This window comes from Cylas formicarius, unplaced genomic scaffold (genome assembly GCF_029955315.1).
Source record: "Cylas formicarius isolate icCylForm1 unplaced genomic scaffold, icCylForm1.1 PGA_scaffold_1__22_contigs__length_36826433, whole genome shotgun sequence".
In the NCBI taxonomy this organism is placed as follows: Eukaryota; Metazoa; Arthropoda; class Insecta; order Coleoptera; family Brentidae; genus Cylas; species Cylas formicarius.
The window spans coordinates 15,668,328-15,688,828 of record NW_026844264.1 but is presented as its reverse complement, the minus strand read 5'-3'; the positions used below and the strand labels follow the sequence as shown (position 1 = coordinate 15,688,828).

At 33.7% G+C, this 20,501-nt stretch overlaps 2 protein-coding genes and 1 long non-coding RNA gene across 6 annotated transcripts in view; 1 reads left to right on the top strand and 2 right to left on the bottom strand.

Annotated features, from left to right (window-relative positions):
• Positions 1-1,295: 1,295 nt before the first annotated feature.
• The window catches only part of LOC132697513 (period circadian protein), a 35,537-nt gene continuing 16,331 nt past the window's right edge, over positions 1,296-20,501 (bottom strand). For 3 of the 4 annotated variants that reach the window (XM_060663114.1, XM_060663115.1, XM_060663117.1), the window contains 12 exons: positions 12,721-12,906; positions 12,378-12,661; positions 11,301-11,438; positions 11,022-11,242; positions 8,903-9,061; positions 7,895-8,376; positions 5,049-5,356; positions 4,750-4,869; positions 3,890-4,072; positions 3,678-3,836; positions 1,936-2,064; positions 1,296-1,884 (listed from right to left, as the gene is read on the bottom strand). In XM_060663114.1, coding sequence (XP_060519097.1) covers positions 1,753-1,884; positions 1,936-2,064; positions 3,678-3,836; positions 3,890-4,072; positions 4,750-4,869; positions 5,049-5,356; positions 7,895-8,376; positions 8,903-9,061; positions 11,022-11,242; positions 11,301-11,438; positions 12,378-12,661; positions 12,721-12,906 — 2,501 coding nt within the window. In that variant the 3' untranslated portion in view covers positions 1,296-1,752. The remainder of the gene's footprint in view (positions 1,885-1,935; positions 2,065-3,677; positions 3,837-3,889; positions 4,073-4,749; positions 4,870-5,048; positions 5,357-7,894; positions 8,377-8,902; positions 9,062-11,021; positions 11,243-11,300; positions 11,439-12,377; positions 12,662-12,720; positions 12,907-20,501) is intronic. The other variant, XM_060663116.1, reaches the window with a different exon arrangement.
• LOC132697516 (uncharacterized) lies at positions 13,276-14,469 on the bottom strand. Its single transcript, XM_060663119.1, has 2 exons — positions 14,331-14,469; positions 13,276-13,622 (listed from the first exon to the last, which is right to left on the bottom strand). Exons 1-2 carry the CDS (start codon positions 14,374-14,376, stop codon positions 13,276-13,278), a joined length of 393 nt encoding a protein of 130 aa, XP_060519102.1. The 5' UTR covers positions 14,377-14,469.
• Positions 14,797-19,283, top strand: LOC132697517 (uncharacterized). The gene is made up of 4 exons (XR_009618164.1): positions 14,797-14,929; positions 14,990-15,053; positions 15,110-15,438; positions 19,269-19,283. It is a non-coding gene; the product is annotated as an uncharacterized LOC132697517 (long non-coding RNA).

The window sequence follows — 20,501 nt, the reverse complement described above, 5'->3', positions numbered from 1 at the left end:
TTGTATCACCCAAATTTGTACAAATCTCACTTTTTGCTTTCTAGGATATCATCTTGATTTTCAAAAATTGAGTTTTTACCAGTTGTGTTGCGATCCTAAGAAGATGAGCTTAAATACGTAAACACCACATTAGGATCAAACATCTGCAAAAGCTAACGGTGTCAGACTGTTATTGCTTCGTGTGTATGCCCAATTATTTGGATTAATTAAGTAACAAAATCCACAATATCAACGAGACCTGACGATAACAAGCAAAACCGAGAAAAAATAGTCGATGCATCTCAAGGTATCGGGATAGTAATATTTCGCTGATATTTTCTGAAGTCGGATAAAGTAATCTTTTAAGGGCATTATTGTTATTTTAGTGAAATCAGATTTGCTTCACTTAAAATCCAACAAAGAGAATGTGAAACCCCTTAATTTTGAGCCACTTTTCCTATTTTATTTTTTCATTAGTAACGGCTATGTTTTTGCTCTAATTTATAAAACAAAACACAAGTCTAAATATGGAAGTATCTCTTAAGCAGCACATAATAGGAAGTATCATCATCATCATTATTTTTAGAGTAATATTGTTAGCTTTTCAAGAAAACTGTTGTTATCATTTTACCGGTAGTAAACGCAAATTAGGTTTGGGTTTTAATTCGCCGAAAAAAAATTCGGCGTTTAAAATTCTAACTCATCAGCTGTGCGTTTTTTAAATGTTGAGCTTCCAAAGAAAATATAGTTTATCCGGTAAATTTGCGTTAGGAAAACATTACCGCCATTTGTTCTCGAAACAACGTTTTGATGAACATAATACAACGTAGCCTTTATCTCAAAGCGCTTAGACGACAATAAAGACTGAGCGTTTGGTAATGCGTTTTAAATTTACCTGAACCTGAATCTACTTGGATTCACCAAAATTTAAAATTTGTTTTTCATTTCATCATAGAATACCATAAGAATTGTCTATTAAAACCGATGTAAAACGGGTAGCTTAACATTTTTCTAAAGTTAATTATCTGTAAAAATGAGCTATTATTATTATTACTTCATTTTGTTAGTACATAACATTCGTTGCCAATTCCTCAAGTACGACATTAAATTTTAATATGATTTAATACAAAATTAAATGTTAAAAAATTTAATTTAAAAATTAGTAGTTTCCTTAGTGCATATTTCTTTAATTGAAACAACATATGTAATACTAAATTTTTATTTAATATAAATTACATTATCTCAGTCTATGATTATACATTAATTACAACAATAAAAATATAAAATTTTCTAGAAGAGTTAGTAAAAGTTCCCCAAAATTAAAACTTGCTCAAAGAACATTTAAAACAGTATTAATAAATTCATCAAGATTAAATATAATACCTGAACAACGATAACATGTTTCTGAATTGAGACATAAAAATACCAGTTCAACTGTTTTTTTTTTGGTGGTAATAAATATCATATTTTAGTCTTCTAGTAATTCAGATTTTTATAAATTATCGTGTTTAATTGAAACCACATACTAATTACTAAGATTTTTTATTAAATATAAATAACATTTTCTCAATCGATGCTTAACATTAATACAACAACAATAAAAATATAAAATTTTCTAGAAAAGTTAGTAAAAGTTTTCCAAAATCAAAACCTCCTAGAATAACCATCAAAACAAATCACATCAAAGAACATTTAAAACAGTATTAGTAAATTCTTTAAGATTAAAAACAATATTTGAACGATTAAATGTCTTTGAATGGGCACATACAAATACTAGTTTGAACTGTTGTCATCACTGGAGGCTTTCTGATACTCGTTTACAAAATGCGAAGCATTACTGCTGATCTCGGACATAAAAACATCTTCTTCGCAGGTCAAAAAGTTAAACGATCTTCTTTTGTTCCCCTAAAATCAGGAGATCTAAACAGCTTCTGGGTGGCCATGAAATAACTATACCTTTGCTGGAGTTGATGGCGCTCCTTCGTTGCTACTACACGAACTGCATTCCAGAGTCAAAGCTTTCGAAAGACCCTGTAATTCCATCTCTACATAGAGCTGGTTGAGTTGGTTCCTCACCATTTCAGGCTAAAATTATCCCAAAAAAACTTGACTTTAATTTTTTTTTCAGTACCAACAAAGTATTTCCGCAATTATGAACAATAGTAGTATATACTTCGAGCGTTATTGAAAATTTTCGTTCGTTGCCAAGCAAACAAATTCTGAATTAAAATTTGGTAATAGTTTCGATTAATTTTGATTAGAAATAACGTATTATTAAAACAATAATTATGAAAATACCGAAATATCATTTAACAACGCCTATATTAAAATTTAAGGCAAAGTTACTCGCTGCTCAACTTTGCTATATCAAACAAAATTTAATTATTTATATAACAGGTTTGGTGTTTTATAATTACAATTTATCAGTGTATCGTGTGTAATGAGTTCATTATTCATTCGGAGGTGTGAATAAAATACTTTATTTGCGTGTCAGTGCCGTAAAATATTAATCACTTTCATTTTGATGATTCTGATGAAAACTTGAACTTTTAAATTCAAAAATACATTTTTCAAAGAAACTTCCAGAGGCTACTATAATATAATATTTTTAGAAAACTTTTGGATTCCTCCTGCTTCGGTTTTTGCTGAGTCGAACTTGCTGGCGTTTCGCCAATCATTCTGTTGGCTTCTTTAGTTTCAATCAAGCTCTGACGAAGCCAACAGGATGATTAGCGAAACGTCAGCAAGTTCGACTCAGCAAAAACCGACGCAGGAGGAATCCAGAAGTTTTGTAAAAAGTATCAAAAATACATTATTATTTAATCTCTGATGTTCATCTGCTACTGAAATAAAAAATCATTTTTCCCAAAACATTTTATTTTTTTATTTGAACTATATAGAATTTTAGAATATGAAATTTGACAGTTTCCAAAAGTTTATCAGACGTAAAAGCATTTTTTTTATTTTGACATTTTGCTTTTAGAATTTAAGAAGGCAAGCGTATTATAAAAGAGAAATGTCCATAAAATGCCTAGAAATGCGTTTTGGCGACTGAATCTGCTTTACATAAAGTGGTTTTAGCCTACGTTTGGATGTATGACTTCTACCAGATTGAGCCACAATGTTTGATATGTGAACACAACAAACATACAACATACAACACAAACATAATAATATGGGAACTCGTGTTGAAAATCACAGATCGGGGTTGTTCTTTTTTTTCCCATAGATGATAAACAACGCATAGTAATAATTAATTTCTTCTAGAAATATATGTCAAAATAAAATAAGAAAATGAAACGTATCCGTGTAACTGAAAGCGCGATCTACCGCGTTTTGCGCAAACAATGGCAGAAGTAATGGTATCGACCCAACTAGACGACTTAAAGAGATCTCTTTAAATTCTAATGGCTGACGAAGTGGCCCGTTTTGCAAACCTCAGAGCACAATGCTGCTATGTTACATTTTTGAAATCTAATTTTGCTGAATATTTCTGTATACTTGTACACTTGTAAACAGTACATTCCTAAAAAAAATTCTTCAAATAAAAAGAAAATTTTGGTCACTTCAGAAACTTCAGAAAGTTATGTTTGTATATTGAAAAATATATAAAAAATCAAAAATCATTAAAGTTATTTTCAAAATAAGTTTTTTTTTCAACAGCAGAATGAGCGTTTTGATATAAAAAATCATCATACCTGTTCCATGAGTTTCAACTTTGTGAGGTCGGATTCTAAGACTTCGCTTAAATCTTTAACGGCAACTTGGTATCTGTAAATGATGTCCGCCGATTTTCCAACAGTCTGCATCCATTCGGGCTCGGCGTTACCCTGATGTACTTTCATTTTCTTTGGCACCTACGAAAAGTTGAAGTTACCACGCATCTGGATACATCCAGTAGGACGCTTACATTTACGCCCTTTGACAATTTGTCTTCGGTGATTTGACTGGAGCCGTCTATCGATCCCGAACCGGTATCGGTCTTTAGAAATGACGAGAAAGAAGACGAATAGCAACTACTGGATTCGTCTACGGTTTTGCTCCGGTACGTGACTGATCCGGGCTTGGGCGATTGATTTTTGTTTTCGTTTATCTGCGAGAAAAGAATTCAAAGAATGCGGCACCGATCATCACGACAGGTAGGTCGAAATCATACGGAAAACGACAGATAATAACGTTACCAATAGCATTTACCAGCCAAATCTCTGTTGGTTCTGGTTGATCTTCCTTTGAGTTTATACTCTTCTATTTTATTTAGACACTGCTGTCATCGATCGAGATCTTCACCATATAGCAGTAAACAGAACACAAAAATGGTATTTTTCGAACCAATTTAAAAAAAAATCTTAAACATACTGTTTTCTAATTTAAAAAGCTACGTTTTCCACATTAAACCGTAATGGTTTTGCAGCGGTGCTTATTGTGTTCCCTAAAGGAAAATTTTTTGTTCGCTATTTACTGTTTCCGCAAGATGTCTTCCCAAGTACATAAATTAAAAAAAAAACGGAATTAAAGGCAAACAAAACAACAAAGAAAGGGCGATTTTCCCTGTTATATAGAAGAACTTACCATCTGTAATTTTTTGATTATTTTCCGTCATGAAACATGCAAATTTATTCTCAGGGTTCGAAGCTCTCGCGATCACTTTTAAATATAGATGTCGAAACGCAGTTTATAAACAACGAACAACTTTTTTTTTTCGTTTCCTATCAATTACGTCCAGCAAAATAAATTATAACGAAAGGATAAAAATAGGTACACAAAAATGACCTTCGAACAAGAATTTAATTCCTTCGGTCGGGCTCCTTCATCCGGACGGTTTACCATGGGCGATTCGAACGAAAACTCGGACTGTATGGCCGTTTCCTTTCGTGAACTTTCGGAAAATGCCTAAAAATATTGCGTTTTTCCCATTTAGTATTAGATAAAACTAGAAAAGTGCTTGAATTGTCTTCCAAAATGAAGCTGATAAGGGGTAAATTTATGACATATATATTAACCAAATGAACACGAAACTGTACCATATAATGAAACAGAACAAGCTTGTTGTACGCGTAACTCCATTTTACCTTGTTCGCCAGACTAATGGAAGCTATGGAACACATTCCACTACCAGGTTCCGCCTTAACCGACATCGCTTCTGATCCAGGTCTTTGAAACTGGTAACCGGTCATCGGTTTTGAGGTAGCACCGAATTGTGGTACGTTTTCATTGGTGCCATTGTTGGGGCTAACATCGGCGTTCTGTTTCATCGCGTTCATATGACGCTGGTCGGACATAGAAGTCGAAAATGGAACAGGAAAAACTGGCAGTGCCGAATAAATAACCGGTGAGGAAGATTGGAACGCGTTGTAGAACATTCCGGGAACATACTGAACTGAAACCAAAGATCATCATGTGAGCCCTAATTACTGGTTGATTTTGAAATAATTTTGTTGGTTAGTGCATTAAGTGACCCAAAATGGGATAATAATGCCCTGCATAAAATTATATAGCTACTTCCGTAAAAGAAATAAAACCATCTACGAACACAAAAGTTTTGTCGATCTGCAAGTAAATCATGGTAAATTACTGATAAAAAATGGTAACGTATGGGACAAGAGAATGCGCAATAAAGTGGATTAGATACTTTTTACAGGTATCATCTCATAGGTATTATTGTGGAAAACTTAAAGGTCCTAGTTCTGGAACAGACTACAAAGAAATAACGAATATTTTCAATTTTAATAAATAATTCAAATATTTTAAGTTTTTATATTATTGACCGTGTTGTGATTAAATACGACAAAAACGAGAGCTATCTGTCAGTAATAGAAAATATTTGGGCATTACTTTAGAACCGCAATTGACACATTTGATATTTTCGTAAATGGCATCTAGTTGTTATTTTTTCACTAAAGAAGAAATACGTTAAATGTAGGTAAACAATGCCCATACTATCAGGGAGTGGTTGATGAGAGAGCGGAGGTTAGTTTTCTCAAATAGCTTCTTTGTCTTCCAAAAAGAATACTGTTAAACTCTCGCTACTTATTTTTAAATCTATTTTATCCTGGCTGACAATAAAAAAATCTACTCTGAGAAAATTGAGTGTGTTGACATGTTTGAAAACTGTGTGACTAGATCTCCATTTCAAGATCAACATTTCTATTATTTTCCACCTATTGATTTACCATATTCTTGCAAAATATCAATTGCAAAAAGTTCCGCTCTCAATAACACTACCCTACAAAAAATATGTTCGATTTGTAACTTACTGAAAAACGAAGATGTGCAACACATTTTCTTTGAATGTCCGTTTTATACATCTTCACAAAACCTTTCTGTTAGAATTAGATTCCCCTGCATTTAAAAATATATTTGCCATCAATGAAGGTAATAATTAAATTGTTAAAACTAGAATAAAATTTGTTGGTTTCGAATTTATCACACAATCTTGAATGAATTCAACTTGTACTTAAATTTAATATATTAGGGCGTGTATCTGATTTAATGGAATGTATACTTACACACTTCATGTCAACTTTTGTAATATATATGAAATAATTAGGTGAAATAAATTACCTGGTACATAATTCCATGGTAAGATATGTTGACAGCGGTCTTTTGGCCAAACCATATCATTGTCAAGATTTTTTAAGATATACTAATATTTGTGATTTCTTAGAAATCGGCCATATAGTCGTACTGATTTAAAAAATAAAGAAAATACAATTTTTTCCGCAATATGTAAACCTTCCTAAGTAGACTCTGTATCAAAAATTCAATACAATACAAAAGAAAAAAAATCGAAAAAATTGTATATTTGTATATTGTATATAAACTAATACACATTTAAACTTATACCTTGTACTTAAATTTGGATTTAGGAAAACATTGATCGAATATTTATTCAATTTGTTAAATTATTAAGGATTATTAAGTTATTCTTATTTGTCAGCTCAGTGCGAAATATAGAATCCTATTAATAATAAAACCTGTATAAAGTGTTTTTCAAATGAAAAACTGATTGGAAGTTAGCGCGGGATAAAGAAAAATTGAAATCAATTTAAAGTTATCGAATTTGTTAATTTAGGAACTTGATTAGGTGGATTGCAAGATCTTCTGTAGTGTAACTCAAAGAAGCCAGTAATAATGTCATTAAATAGGGGACTAAAATTGCGAACCCCGTGTTCTAATATATAAAATTGTAAAAAAATTAAAACACATTTCAACTTATACCTTGTACTCAAATTTGTATTTAAGAAAACATTGATCGAATATCTATTAAGTTTGTTAAGTTATTACTAACTATTGTTAACTATTATTAAGTTTTTTTTTGTCAGCTCAGTGCGAAATATAGAATCCTACTAATGATAAAACCTGTATAAAGCGTTTTTCAAATGAAAAACTGGTTGGAAGTTCGCGCGGGATAAAAAAAATTGAAATCAATTTAAAGTTATCGAATTTGTTAATTGAGTAACTTGATTAGGTGGATTCCAAGTTCTTCTGTAGTGTAATTCAAAGAACACAGTAATAATGTCATTAAATAGAGGACTAAAATTGTGAACTCCGTATTCTAATATATAGAATTATAAAAAAATTAATACACATTTAATCTTATACCTTGTACTTAAATTTGTATTTAAGAAAACATTGATCGAATATTTATTCCATTTGTTAAGTTATTAAGGATTATTAAGTTATTCTTATTTGCCAGCTCAGTGCCAAATTTAGAATCCTAATAATAATAAAACCTGTATAAAGCGCTTTTCAAATGAAAAACTGATTGGAAGGTCGCGTGGGATTAAAAAAAAAAAGAAATTAATTTAAAGTTACAGAATTTGTTAATTTAGTAGTTTGATTGAAGTGGATTTCAAACAACGCGGTCCTAATATCATTCCACATTTTTTTAAATACAACTTAGGATGTCGCTTACCTTGACATCTGGATGCGGAATGGTCGGAACGAGCAGAGGGACCTGCCGAAAATGCAGGAATGTAGTAAAACGGTACCATGTGACCGTTAAATGTTCCATTTGGTCCTGGCTCGCTGGAATCCTTGAGCGATGTTACATTCAATGTAAACGGTTGATGGGAATCCTGATATTTACATACGGTGGGATGTTTTTTGTCCCGTTTGGGTTTCTTTGTGGAATGGTTAGTTTTGCCGGGGATCTTTTGTGTTACTTTTTTATTAGTACCGTTTCGACCCGTATTTTTTGAAATTTTGTCCCTAGATCCCTCCCACGAAAGTGGTCCACTTCGCTTGACGCCGCGCGTGCGCGTAGTAGCCACGCCCGCTTTGGAGGGGCAGTTCCTCTCCGCTTTGTCCGCATTCTTTTTATTCTCTCGATCTTTGTTGTAAGACTTTTGCACTTTACGCTGCTTTATCATTTTTTTTACCATATCTTCGTTATGCCTGAAAACAATTTTCGGAACATTAAAATTATTGACTATTGTCGAACAATAAAAAATGGTTCATTTAGCTGTGAGGTGCGCAAATTGATTACTGCAAACATCGAAAGTGTGAGAGTTCTGTTTTGAGTCTACAAATCTTACCTGAAAACTCTAAAATCAACAGGACAACGGGTAATTTTTAGAGGAATCTTCGATCGTCAGGAAAATCGCTTCAAACGCTTTCAGTAAAATTTAATTTCGACTCAAAAATTCGCATTAACTGATTTAAAATTTGGCCGTAAATGGTGTAACTTACCCGTCCTTATCCATCGGTCCATGCTACCTCAAAGAAAATACAAATCTGTTGAGCGGAGCCGGAAGGTACGAAAACCAAAGTCAGACTCATACGGATTTGAATCCCTAATTAAAATGAGTCCTGAAGATTTTAACGGTTTTTGTAGATGGGCAAGCAGTCGGTTACCATTTTTTATTAAGTACAACAAGTGTAGTAGTTTGGAGTTACCTCGGCATCGGCGAAGGGTACTTACTTAACTAAAACCGATACGGTCAGGTGAGGTTTATAAGAATCGTTTGACGTGTTCGTGGTGCTTGGTGCGGTATTCAAATTGGTGTTACTTTCGAAACTTGATAACGCACCGCTACCTGATCGGGTGTGTGCGTTTTTGGCTACGGGCGAAAGGCACTTTCTGCAAAAAAGAAAAAAAGAAATTGTGACGGAACAGCAAAAATTTTTCGCGCCAAACGACAAATGGTTATGGGAAAATCTGTTTCAGGAATTTGCATTGACTTATATACAGTTTGTCCCACTTAAGAACTGTACACCTTTGTAAAATCTTTGTTTATGGTTGGATTTTGATAATTTTTTTGTTTTATAGGTTTTTGAACATTGATCAACCTTGTTTTACTTATTGCATCAACTGGAAGTCATGGGAAACTGAAACTATTTAGGGATTAGAGATTTGTTTTTTAAATATATTGGCAATGAATTCTTATTTAGGAGCGTTTCAATATAGGGTGTTGAAAATATCGTTTGCGAGCCGCTTAAGATTGTTTGATTTTGATAATTTTTTTTTGTTGGATAGATCTCTCAAAAATGCACTAAAACCTTATGTTGCTTATGACATTTCATGGCTAACTGGGACTAATTTTTGATGTCAAATATCGAGTGTAAGTGTAAACGAATTCTTTTTCAGGACTACATAAAACCTAACTATAGCAATTTCGATTCAGTTCGAATACAGGGTGCGGGCGCGTCGCTTGAGTAGTACTACTGTAGAATGATTTTTATGACTCAATTTTGTTAATACTTTTTTGTTGGATAGATCTTACCAAAGAGAAATGAAACTAGAGAGAAGTACAAATTGAAAGTGATAAGAGATTCGTGTTCAGGACTACCTAAACTAACTAACTATTCTAACTAAAATTACGCAATATTCAAACTCAAGAAGAATTGTCAACAAGTTTAGGAATTTTGTGGCAGGAACTGGTGACATTCAGTAAGGTTGGTAAGGTTGAAAAAATGACGCTAGGAAATGCAAAATTTACAGAGTATGTCTAAATTGCTCAACACGGATGGATAAAGCTACTAAATACATAGAGGCCTGGTCTATATTAACACAGAAATATTGAGAAACGCCATTTGAAACCAGCCAATAGCACCGGCGATTTCAAATCAAACAATAATAATTACCGAAGTTTAATAAACAATATGGCTGGTGCCAATTAGACGGGTTACAGTTAGATGAAGCAATTTACGGTTCCGATCTCGTTTAATTTTCTGGGAAAACAAGTTAAGTGACGCAAAGAGCAGGTTAGTGTTTCAAATTCGGAGGCATGCGCGGAAAACCATTACATTCTCTACGAAAATATCATTGCGGCCTGACGTGCATCAATTTCTACCCTCATTAGGCAACTATATTATCTAATAGCTATGTGGTTAATTCAAGCGGATACTGGATACGTGCATCGATTTAATAAACTTAAATTGCTAAGTTGCTCACTTTAAAACAACACTTAGTAAACATGCTCGGAAGTCTTATACGTATCTGGTTACTTTTTAAAAAGTATTTATTCTAGATTGCTTGCCAAACATTATTAATATCAGTAGTATTATCTTTATTAACCTTAGATAATAGTAGATAATAATTAGATATGACAGAAGCGAAAGTCGCCTAAAATCGTATACCCAATCTACATCGGGTGGGTTAGTGAATCGACTTAAGAACATAACAAAATAGAGGACAGGGAATATATTTAATAGTATATTTAGTTAGCATATGGCAAAAATGTTGTCCAATTACTATGTGTGTTGTGAAATAAATAAAATAAATAAATAAATTATATACAAGATTTAAGAATATGTAGAGCAAATAAACTAACTTAAAACTTATCTATATTACAACAGTTATAAGATATAAAGTTACATTTTATATATAAAATGTTAATATCTTTTATAAATGCCATTAGATATAGATATATTGTTTCAAGGGAATTATTAATACATTTTGGCAAACTTCTTTAGTTATTCGTTTATTAAAAAAAAAATTAGTGATTAAGGGGCCGTTTATCAAACTGGTGGCATAACATCCACTATATCGAGAAAAAAAAGAACATCTATTCTGTAAACGTTATGAAATATATGCTTACTGATTTGCGTTGGGCTGCTGCATGGTTTTGGTGACGCTTTCATTTTTCGCGTCGCTGGGTTGTCCGTTACTTTCGTCCGAAGCAGCGGTTTTCGGATTGCTCTCGAAAAATCTCTTTATGTTCTCGTTATAGTTCAACTGGTTATAGCTAGGGGGCGTTTCCGACGAGGACTCCCAGTCGTGGTGAGGTGATATTTCGCCCAACATTACGAAATCTCTTTCCTAAAAGACTCAAATAAGCACGATGCTCGTCTTCCTCCCAAGTTTTATTAAAACCTACCGAAATACTGCTGTCCAGATCTTTGGGTGAGGCCAAACGTAGGGAATTGGCAGTCACCTCGTCCATCAGTGACCCCATGGCGTTCGAGACCGCTTTGCACCTCATGAAGACGCTACCTTCCAAAGGTCTTATGACCTCCTTAAAAAAAAGGCAATTATAATACTGAGTTTTAGACACTTTTATACAATCATACACTCCAGTATGGCAAAAATGTTTTTTTAAAACTAATTGGATAAATTATAGCTCATTAAAATATAATTTATAACTGAAATTTGGACAATTATTTGTTTAATTATTTATTTATGTATATATCGTATGGGGATCCAGAGCTCAGAGTGATTGCTTCTCTCTAATGTAGTTTATACTCAATTCTATTTTCAGTAAATGGACAGAGAAAAAGGGTGTTTCTGATTGAATGATGCGAAAAAGCGATGAAGAAATAATTTTTGGTTCAAAATTAGATTAACACTGATAGACAATAATTTTCCCTAAATCTAAACAAAGAAGTTATATGAAAGATCAAACTTGAATTTGATTATCAACAAACCGCGGCAGTAAGCCTTCAAGAAGTGTATATTTTTGCTTTTAGACTTAAAAATGCGGGAAAGAAGTGTATCGAAGGATAATTTCCTGAAGGAAATTAAATTATGAAAAATGGACTAAGATTTGTTTTAGGAAATCCTAAATCTCTGTATTCCAGTATAATTACTGTTATTGGAACAATTGTGTGTTGTAGGGTTCCAAAATGGGTTTCGTCGAAATTCACTTGTTTGGTATACAAGGTGGCCTAATTTTTGAACTACTACTATCAATAATGAAATTGAAAATTAAAACACGATGCATTTTTGAGCATTTGTGGATTATTTTAAAAAAATAAGTAAATGTTGTAAGTCTTACCAGAAAAAATCAGTTGAAAATTGGAATATTCTTAATTTTAATTTAACTACTTCCTGCTCAAGACACTTTAAAATGTTGTGGCACTTCTCGGGATATGCAAATATACAATACAATAATATAAATCTCCAGAGTATTTTATAGAGATATAAACTATTTTTTTAAAAATGTACTGGTGCTTACGTCTTTCAGCATTTGCAGAATTTCCTCCCGCAACAATTTCCCTTCTCTAATCGTTCGTTCCGGGATGTGCCGCAATTCATTCACCTCAATCGCGTCAAACACATCGGGATTTAACGGGCCTTTGACGACCCTATTTAGACTTAAAACAATTTCCAATCGCCGGGACCACGGATTTACAATGGTGGACCACTCAGTCTCGATGGTAGCGAAACAGCCGTTTTGTACAAGAAACCTGTAAGGCTTGCTCCGAAATATTGAGCCGTTGATTTGGCACGTTTTTATCACTGCAAACGTTATAAAAAAACAACGTCAAGAATAAACAGCTATTTGGCGTAATTCTTACCAGACTTGTAAACACCTCTGAGAAAAGGCATATCTTCGGGATGGCAAAAGTCAAAGATGGACTTGCCCAACATGTCTTGGGGAAGGAATCCAAAACTGGTCACTACGTCAGGATCTACGTGGGTGAATTTACACGCAGCAGTGTGACGCATTCTGAATTTGGATGATTTTTTTCTCTCTCCCGGAACTAGTAGATGTATAGTGCCGATATAAGCAACAGAAACCGTACATAACCTCAATTTCCTAACCCCCCCGCAGCGGGGGCCCCCCGCGCGTGGCGTCCTAGTGTCCCCCCTGTCTACCAGAGTGCGCTCCGCCCCCCACCCAGCTTGTGTAGTGTCCTGTTTTGCCCCGGTTCCGCCCGTCGCTGCTAGATGTCGCGCGCTTGTGTAGCGTCCTGTTTTGCCCCGGTTCCGCCCGTCGCTGCTAGATGTCGCGCGCTCCGACCGTCGTAGGCCCCCCCGGTAGAGGGCGGTGACGGTGCGGCGCGGTGACGCGGTGGATCGGGAGGATAATTAAATAAACTTGAATTTTAATACATTTTATTTTATTTTATTTATAAAATTGGTCTGGCGAGGAGTTTCTTCTTCTTTTTATGTCGATTCAGTCGACCATCCCATTGTTCCTGTTCCTTGCGTTGTTCTTCTTCCCGTTCCCGGAGGAAATCTAAATACGAAGTGCACTCCTCGCCGTCCCACTCCGTCGACCACCCACCCGGGTACTCCTGCTGCTCTTCTTTTGATCCACCGGGTTGCTCCTGCTGCTGGTGATGTTCCCTTGTCGTTTCATGTCGTACCGGGAATTCTAACCCCCGGTACTCTTTGTGTGATTTGAATATGTGACGCCCTAAGCGATGCGCCAACATAATATGCGACTTGTCATACGGACAAACCGCGATTTTTTCTAGAACAAAACAAAGTATGATATGTAGCGTTTCCTATAAAACACACATTTTTTTTTTTAAACAAAACTTCCAAAAAGGGGGGTTATCAAATAATTTTAAAAATTGTTTTTTAAGTTATACGCGCATACCAAAATTCACGTTTCAATTCACTGTCATTTAAATGTACGTGTATTATTGTCAAAAGGGCAAACTGTAATTTTTTAGTACAAAAAATAAACAAAAATATGTATATATTTCGCGTTTTCCCCATAAAACGCACATTTTTGAAACAAAACTTTCAGTAAGTGGGGGTCATCAAATAATTTTTAAAAAATTGTTTATTTTTTAAAAGCCAAAATTCCCTATTCACTGTCATTTAAAAGATATTAAAAACGCTCAATTTAATTCGATTATTATTGTCAAAAAGGCAAACTGCAATTTTTTAGTACAAAAAATAAAACATATTTCGCGTTTTCCCCATAAAACGCACATTTTTGAAACAAATTTAAAAATTGTTTATTTTTTAAAAGCCAAAATTCCCTTTTCCATTCACTGTCATTTAAAAGCTATTAAAAACACTCAATTTAAATCGGTTATTATGCAACGTAAAAAAGATGAGTATCATATTTTAAAAACAGGTAGAAACTAACCAAAAAAGTGATAACCCAAACTGAAACCCACAAGAAAAGACGCGCACTGTATAAAGGTAATTAAAATATAAAACTTACCAGTTGTAGGGTCGTAGGGAAATGGACATCGCACTTCTGTATTCATTGCACTGAATATAGTCTATAATACACATGCAACGTATTTATACACATGCACTCCCTTCCATGGTTGAATTAAAAGTCGAAAAGGTCTTCTACCCACAAGCACCAACGCCGATTTGAATAGACGCGATGTTGTCGCCAGACAACCGTGCAGGTAGGAGTCTCAAGGTCAACACGCTTTCACACGGGAACGCAACCGCTTCGGACGTTGGACGAACGTATGTTGCCGCAAAAGATCAAGGCCAACTTGCTTTCATTTTTTACAATCTCCGTATGGGATGTGGAATTTCATAACGCGCCGAGTCTAAATGTCGAGTTGTTTTGCTTGTTGAGAATAATAATTAATTGCCCCCTTTATATTTGCTCCGTGGGATTAACGTAATGGGAAAAATTTGTTGCAACGCATGTGGAGGTGTCTTCGTTTGTTAACTTTTAGAAAGTATTCTCGCACCGTATAAATACATCTCATTTTTCTCTGTTTTGTCAGTAGTTGTTTTTGGTATTATTCGTGCAACGTGGAAGCTAACTTAGTGGTTTGGTGTTCGTACAAAAAAGCAGTAAGTACCTTTTTTATTGTTTTATTTTAATTCTTTAACATTTGTTATTATTTTATAAAGGTCCTAAAGATCATCTTAGTACTCTCAACCCGTAACCGCAAATAGAATAGCAGCAATCTTAAGCGTAAGTTTTTTTTATTTTTTTTATTTTGAGATAAAATAATTAATAATAATTTATAGATGGACTTAAGTCAACTGAATCAAACCTGTCTTGCAGAAGGTGATTTTGAGCAGCCGATTGTCAAACTGCATGAATTGCCGATAGGCGTTCCGTTTAAAATTACTAGAGCCAAAATTGTTAATACAAAATTTGGCAATTCCGTGTTGCTGCAATTAGAAAATTCCGTAGTATTTCTTCCTACTCGCGTGACAGAAGCTTTCCGTCCGAGACTAGAACACTTTGCGTCGGGGCAGTACAAACTGGTCTACGAGGGATCCAAAGATATTGGAAAGCCCAACTCTTTAAAGAAATTCAAAATAATTCAAAATTAATCAACATATTATACAGGGTAAGTCTTATTTACTGTTATATATTTAATAAACCACGATGCGCGTAAAGCAGATCATTCATAGAGCGCAAATCTTAATTTTAACCTTACAAAAATTAAAAAAGCATATTTCCGACAAGTTCACTCTTAGAGATAGTGATGTGTGGCTTAGGAGACTAAATAAAAATATTGAATCTTGCAACCAAATCGTTTCTAACGAAAAGGATTTATCTATTGGGTTAAAAAGAAAATTACAAACTACAATTCAACATCTGAAAGCTATTAGAAAAATTATTCTTAATTATCAACATAAGCATTTTGGATTGGGATTACAAAGTAGTAGCCGCGAGACAAACACAAATGAAATGGTTGTATGGGAATCGGTAGCGTCGTGTTTCCAGGGAAGAGTTCAGACTGGTGTCATAATTAATTTACTTCATAAAGATTTAATTCAATTTTTAAACGATTGTCGTCCAATATTTCAACAAAAAATTAGTCAAATTTTAAAGAAATTTTTATTGCTGAAAGTAAATACCACATTTTGCGGTGAATTTATTAAGGCAAAAAATGATGTCCAAGGCGAAGTTGATGTTAAATATCTGAGTACCGGAAATGCTGTAGTTGATTTAGGAACAGAATTGAATGATTGGTTTGTTGAAAATGTCCAAGATAAAATTTTAAATCAAATGTCAGAGTTTCAGGAACGTGATTCCGGGTGGGCTTTAAATAATATTATTTATTTAGAGATTAACATTAATAAATTTGAAATGGGTAACGGGTCATCCTTCGTTGAGTTGCCTAAAGAAATTGCGAATAAAAGGGCTTGTATTAACATTAGAAATGACGATCAAGCGTGTTTTTATTGGTCAGTTGTATGCGGACTCTTTCCAGCACGTTTTCGTCAGTATTTACCCTCTTCATATCCATACTACAAAAGTGTTTTGAAAACTGAAAATTTACAAACACCTATGGAAATGAATAAAATAAGCAAATTTGAAAAAGACAATGATATTTCCATCAATGTTTATATCTTAGAGCTTAATAAAAATGAAAAAACTAGTTTTTATTCCGTGTTACCTGCACGATTAACAAAAGAAAAACGCGAAAAACATTCAAATTTGTTGTTAATACAAAATAAATATTATCCAAAAGTTAATGATTTTGATCCTGATCCGCAAGATAATGATTATGAAGAAATAAAATATCACTATTGTTACATTAAAAATTTGTCTCGATTAGTTTCCTCACAGCTCAGTAAATATAATCACAAGAAATACATTTGCGATAGGTGTTTGAATTATTTCAATAACGAAACTCGTCTACATGACCACGAAACAATATGTTCCAGTTTCAATGAGTATAAAGTGTCTTTTCCCAAATATGATTACGTTGAATTTCGAAACCATATATATAAACAAAGGACTCCGTTTGTAATTTACGCCGATTTTGAGAGTCAATTGAGAAAAGTAAATTTGAAAATTTCAGATAAAACCTCGAAATACCAAAAGCACGAAGCTTACAGTGCTGCATATTACTTTAAATGTTCTTATGATGATTCAATATCATTTTTCAAAAGTTATCGTGGTCTAGATTGTATTGATTGGTTCGTGGAGGAAATATCTAATTTATCAAAATTTGTTCGTTCAAAATTTAAGGATATTATACCAATGGATAGTGAAATTAGTCTAGATCAAAGGTCGAGTCATTGTCATATTTGTGAAAAACCTTTTTTAAAAGAAGATGTTATTGTTCGTGACCATGATCATTTTACTGGTAAATTTAGAGGTTTTGCCCATCAGGCTTGTAATTTAAATTTTAAAAAAATATTTGTAGTGCCCGTAGTATTCCAGAACCTTTCTGGATACGATAGCCACTTCCTGCTTCCGGTTTTAGCAAAAAAAAGCTATGTATCCATAGTTCCGGTTAATAAGGAAAAATACATCTCTTTTACATATTTCGAACCTGATTATAACATAAAATTTAGATTTATAGATTCGTTTAGATTTTTGGGAGCATCTCTGGATAATTTAGTTTCCAGTATGGATAAAAATGAACTATATATTTTAAGAAAAGAATTTTCCGATCTCGACGAATCAAAATTAAATTTACTGTCGCAAAAAGGTATTTTTTGTTACGATTACATCGACCATATAGACAAATTAAATGAAACAACTTTACCCCCGATTGAAGAATTCTATAATAAATTAAGTGAAAGCAATATTAGTGAAGAAAAATATTCCCACGCACAAAGTGTTTGGCAGTCGTTTGAAATAAAAAATTTAGGCGAGTATTCAGATTTGTATTTAAAAACCGACGTTATTCTTCTGGCAGATATATTCGAAAATTTTCGAAAAACTTGTATGGCAACACACGTTTTGGATCCGGCGTGGTATTTCAGTATGCCCGGGTATACATGGGATTGCATGCTTAGATTCACAAAATGTCGTTTAGAACTTTTGCGCGACATTGACCAAATTATGTTTATCGAGCGGGCTATACGAGGTGGAATTTCGGTGTGTGTTGGTAGATATGCGGAGGCCAACAATAAATATATGCCCAACTACGATTCATCCAGGGATGATTCCTATATCATGTACTTTGACGTCAATAACCTCTATGGCAAGGCCATGTGCGAGCCTCTTCCTTACGGAGGATTCGACTGGATGTCTCATCAAGAGATTGATTCATTTAATGTCATGAACATTCCAGATGAATCTTCCCAAGGATATATCCTAGAGGTAGACCTGGAATACCCGCAGAAATTACATGACACACATAGAGATTTTCCATTTTGTGCCGAACATCGAGTGCCCCCCAATTCAAAGTTACCAAAACTAATGACTACTTTGTATAATAAAGAAAAATACGTCATACACTATCGCAATTTAAAACAGGCTCTCAAAAACGGTCTCGTACTAAAGAAAATTCACAAAATATTAAAATTTAACCAATCTCGTTGGTTGAAATGTTATATCGATCATAATAATAAATTAAGAACCCAAGCAAAGACAAAATTTGGTATAAATTTATACAAATTGTTTAATAATGCCGCTTACGGTAAAACAATGGAAAACATTCGCAAGCATCGTATTGTTAAATTTGTTAAAGCGTGGGATGGTCGCTACGGTGCGAAAAATTTAATTTCTAGTCCTAGATTTCACAGTAGAACCATACTTGATAACAATTTGTTGCTTATAGAATTAAAAAAATCGGAACTTTGCTTTAATAAGCCACTTTATATTGGAATGTCCATATTGGATTTGTCGAAAACGACCATGTACGAGTTTCATTATAATTACATGCTTCCAAATTTGGGTCCCGAAAAATGTAAAATTCAATACATGGATACGGACAGTTTCATTTATAATATCAAATGTTATGACGCATATGAAAGCGTTATTAAGGCCGATTTAACAAAATTTGACACGTCTGATTATCCTAATGACAATCCCTATAATATACCGCAAATCAACAAAAAGGTTTTGGGGTTGATGAAGGATGAGACTAATGGCACCATCATTAGTCATTATGCGGGGTTAAGGTCGAAAATGTATACTTTCAAAATTTTAACGGGTTCGGTAGTTAAAAAGTCAAAGGGTATTCAGTACAATATTGTAAAAAATAAAATTTCATTTGATGACTACGTAGAATGCTTAACAAATTTTAGGGAAAAGTACGCCACTCAACGAACCATTCGTTCATACACTCACAATGTATTTAGCATCGAACAAACAAAAGTTGCCTTGAGTCCTTTAGACGATAAACGTTATCTTTTGCCGAATTCATATGAAACGCTTCCGTGGGGACATTATAAAGTGCCGTAATTATTTTTTAATATATTTTTGTTACAGATTATGGTCAAACAACTTACATTAGAAAGCCTTTGTATTATAACAATTTGCGAAAATATTAGGTGTAGTGCTGATTTTTTGCTTGAGTCACCTTTGCCTTGGAAACTAACGATACTAATATTTAAATATTATTCGAAATATAGATGGAAGTACCTTAAACAATTAGCGCTCCAGTCTGATGGTAATTCTTTATTAAATTTAGAATTCATTCTGTTGAATAAGACATTTGGATCGTCTTACAGAAATAGCATTTTGGCAACTCCAACCATTGATTTTGACGGAGAATCCGCTTACTGTTTATGGGTCAGTTATTACAGGATAAAATATTCGGAAATTTTAGTTTGTAAATCTTGTCACTTTATATTTCAAGTAGTTAAAAAATTTAAAAAGAAAAATTTTAGACTTTTATTGGATCACTATCATTTACAGCTGGATATAAATAATTTGAATGATGTATATCACGATAAACAATTTTGGTGTCAAAGCTGCTTTGAAGAAGTTTTGTTCACTGTAGAAACTGAAGATGAATGTAATTTAATGCTTCACGATGAGAGGAAATATGGAAAAAAGTTACGCTTTTCTGATAGTCCATTGAACTATTAATACTGTGGTTTTATTATAACATATGTAACTGTAGATAAGACTTTTATGTATTGATTGTATTCCATTGTATTGCAACAAGAATAAACATGTATATATTTAGACGCTATTTTCTTTTTTACCACCACCACAACACCGCATAATAATTACACAGAAGTTTGTAATTGTATAATTTATTTATTATATACATTATTACTATTTTACAATTTCGTTAAATGCTAAATTATTAAATTGTTCTAGTTTTCTTTTGCACTCTTGAGCTTGCATCCGCGCCACTTGCAAGTCTGTATTAAAAAGCGCAATTTGTGTTTCAATTTCGTTGATATTGCACTCTAATCCCGACAACTGAGACGCCAAGTTTCTTTTTAAATTGAATGCCTCACAAATGACACTTTTTTCTCTACCGTCCGTGAACACTTCGAGCCAATCAGCGGATGACGTTGGAGCTGCAAACGCTTCACTTGTGGTAGTTTTCTTCTTCTTCTTGCGGGATACGACCGACGCACTTTGTTTTCGTTTGGTCGCAGATTTTTTGGTTTGTTGCTCTACAGGAACGAAGCTGGACGGGAGCACTTCTGATGAAGGAAATTGCAACTCGAAATTTTCCAATAAATTATACAATTCGTTGGATGT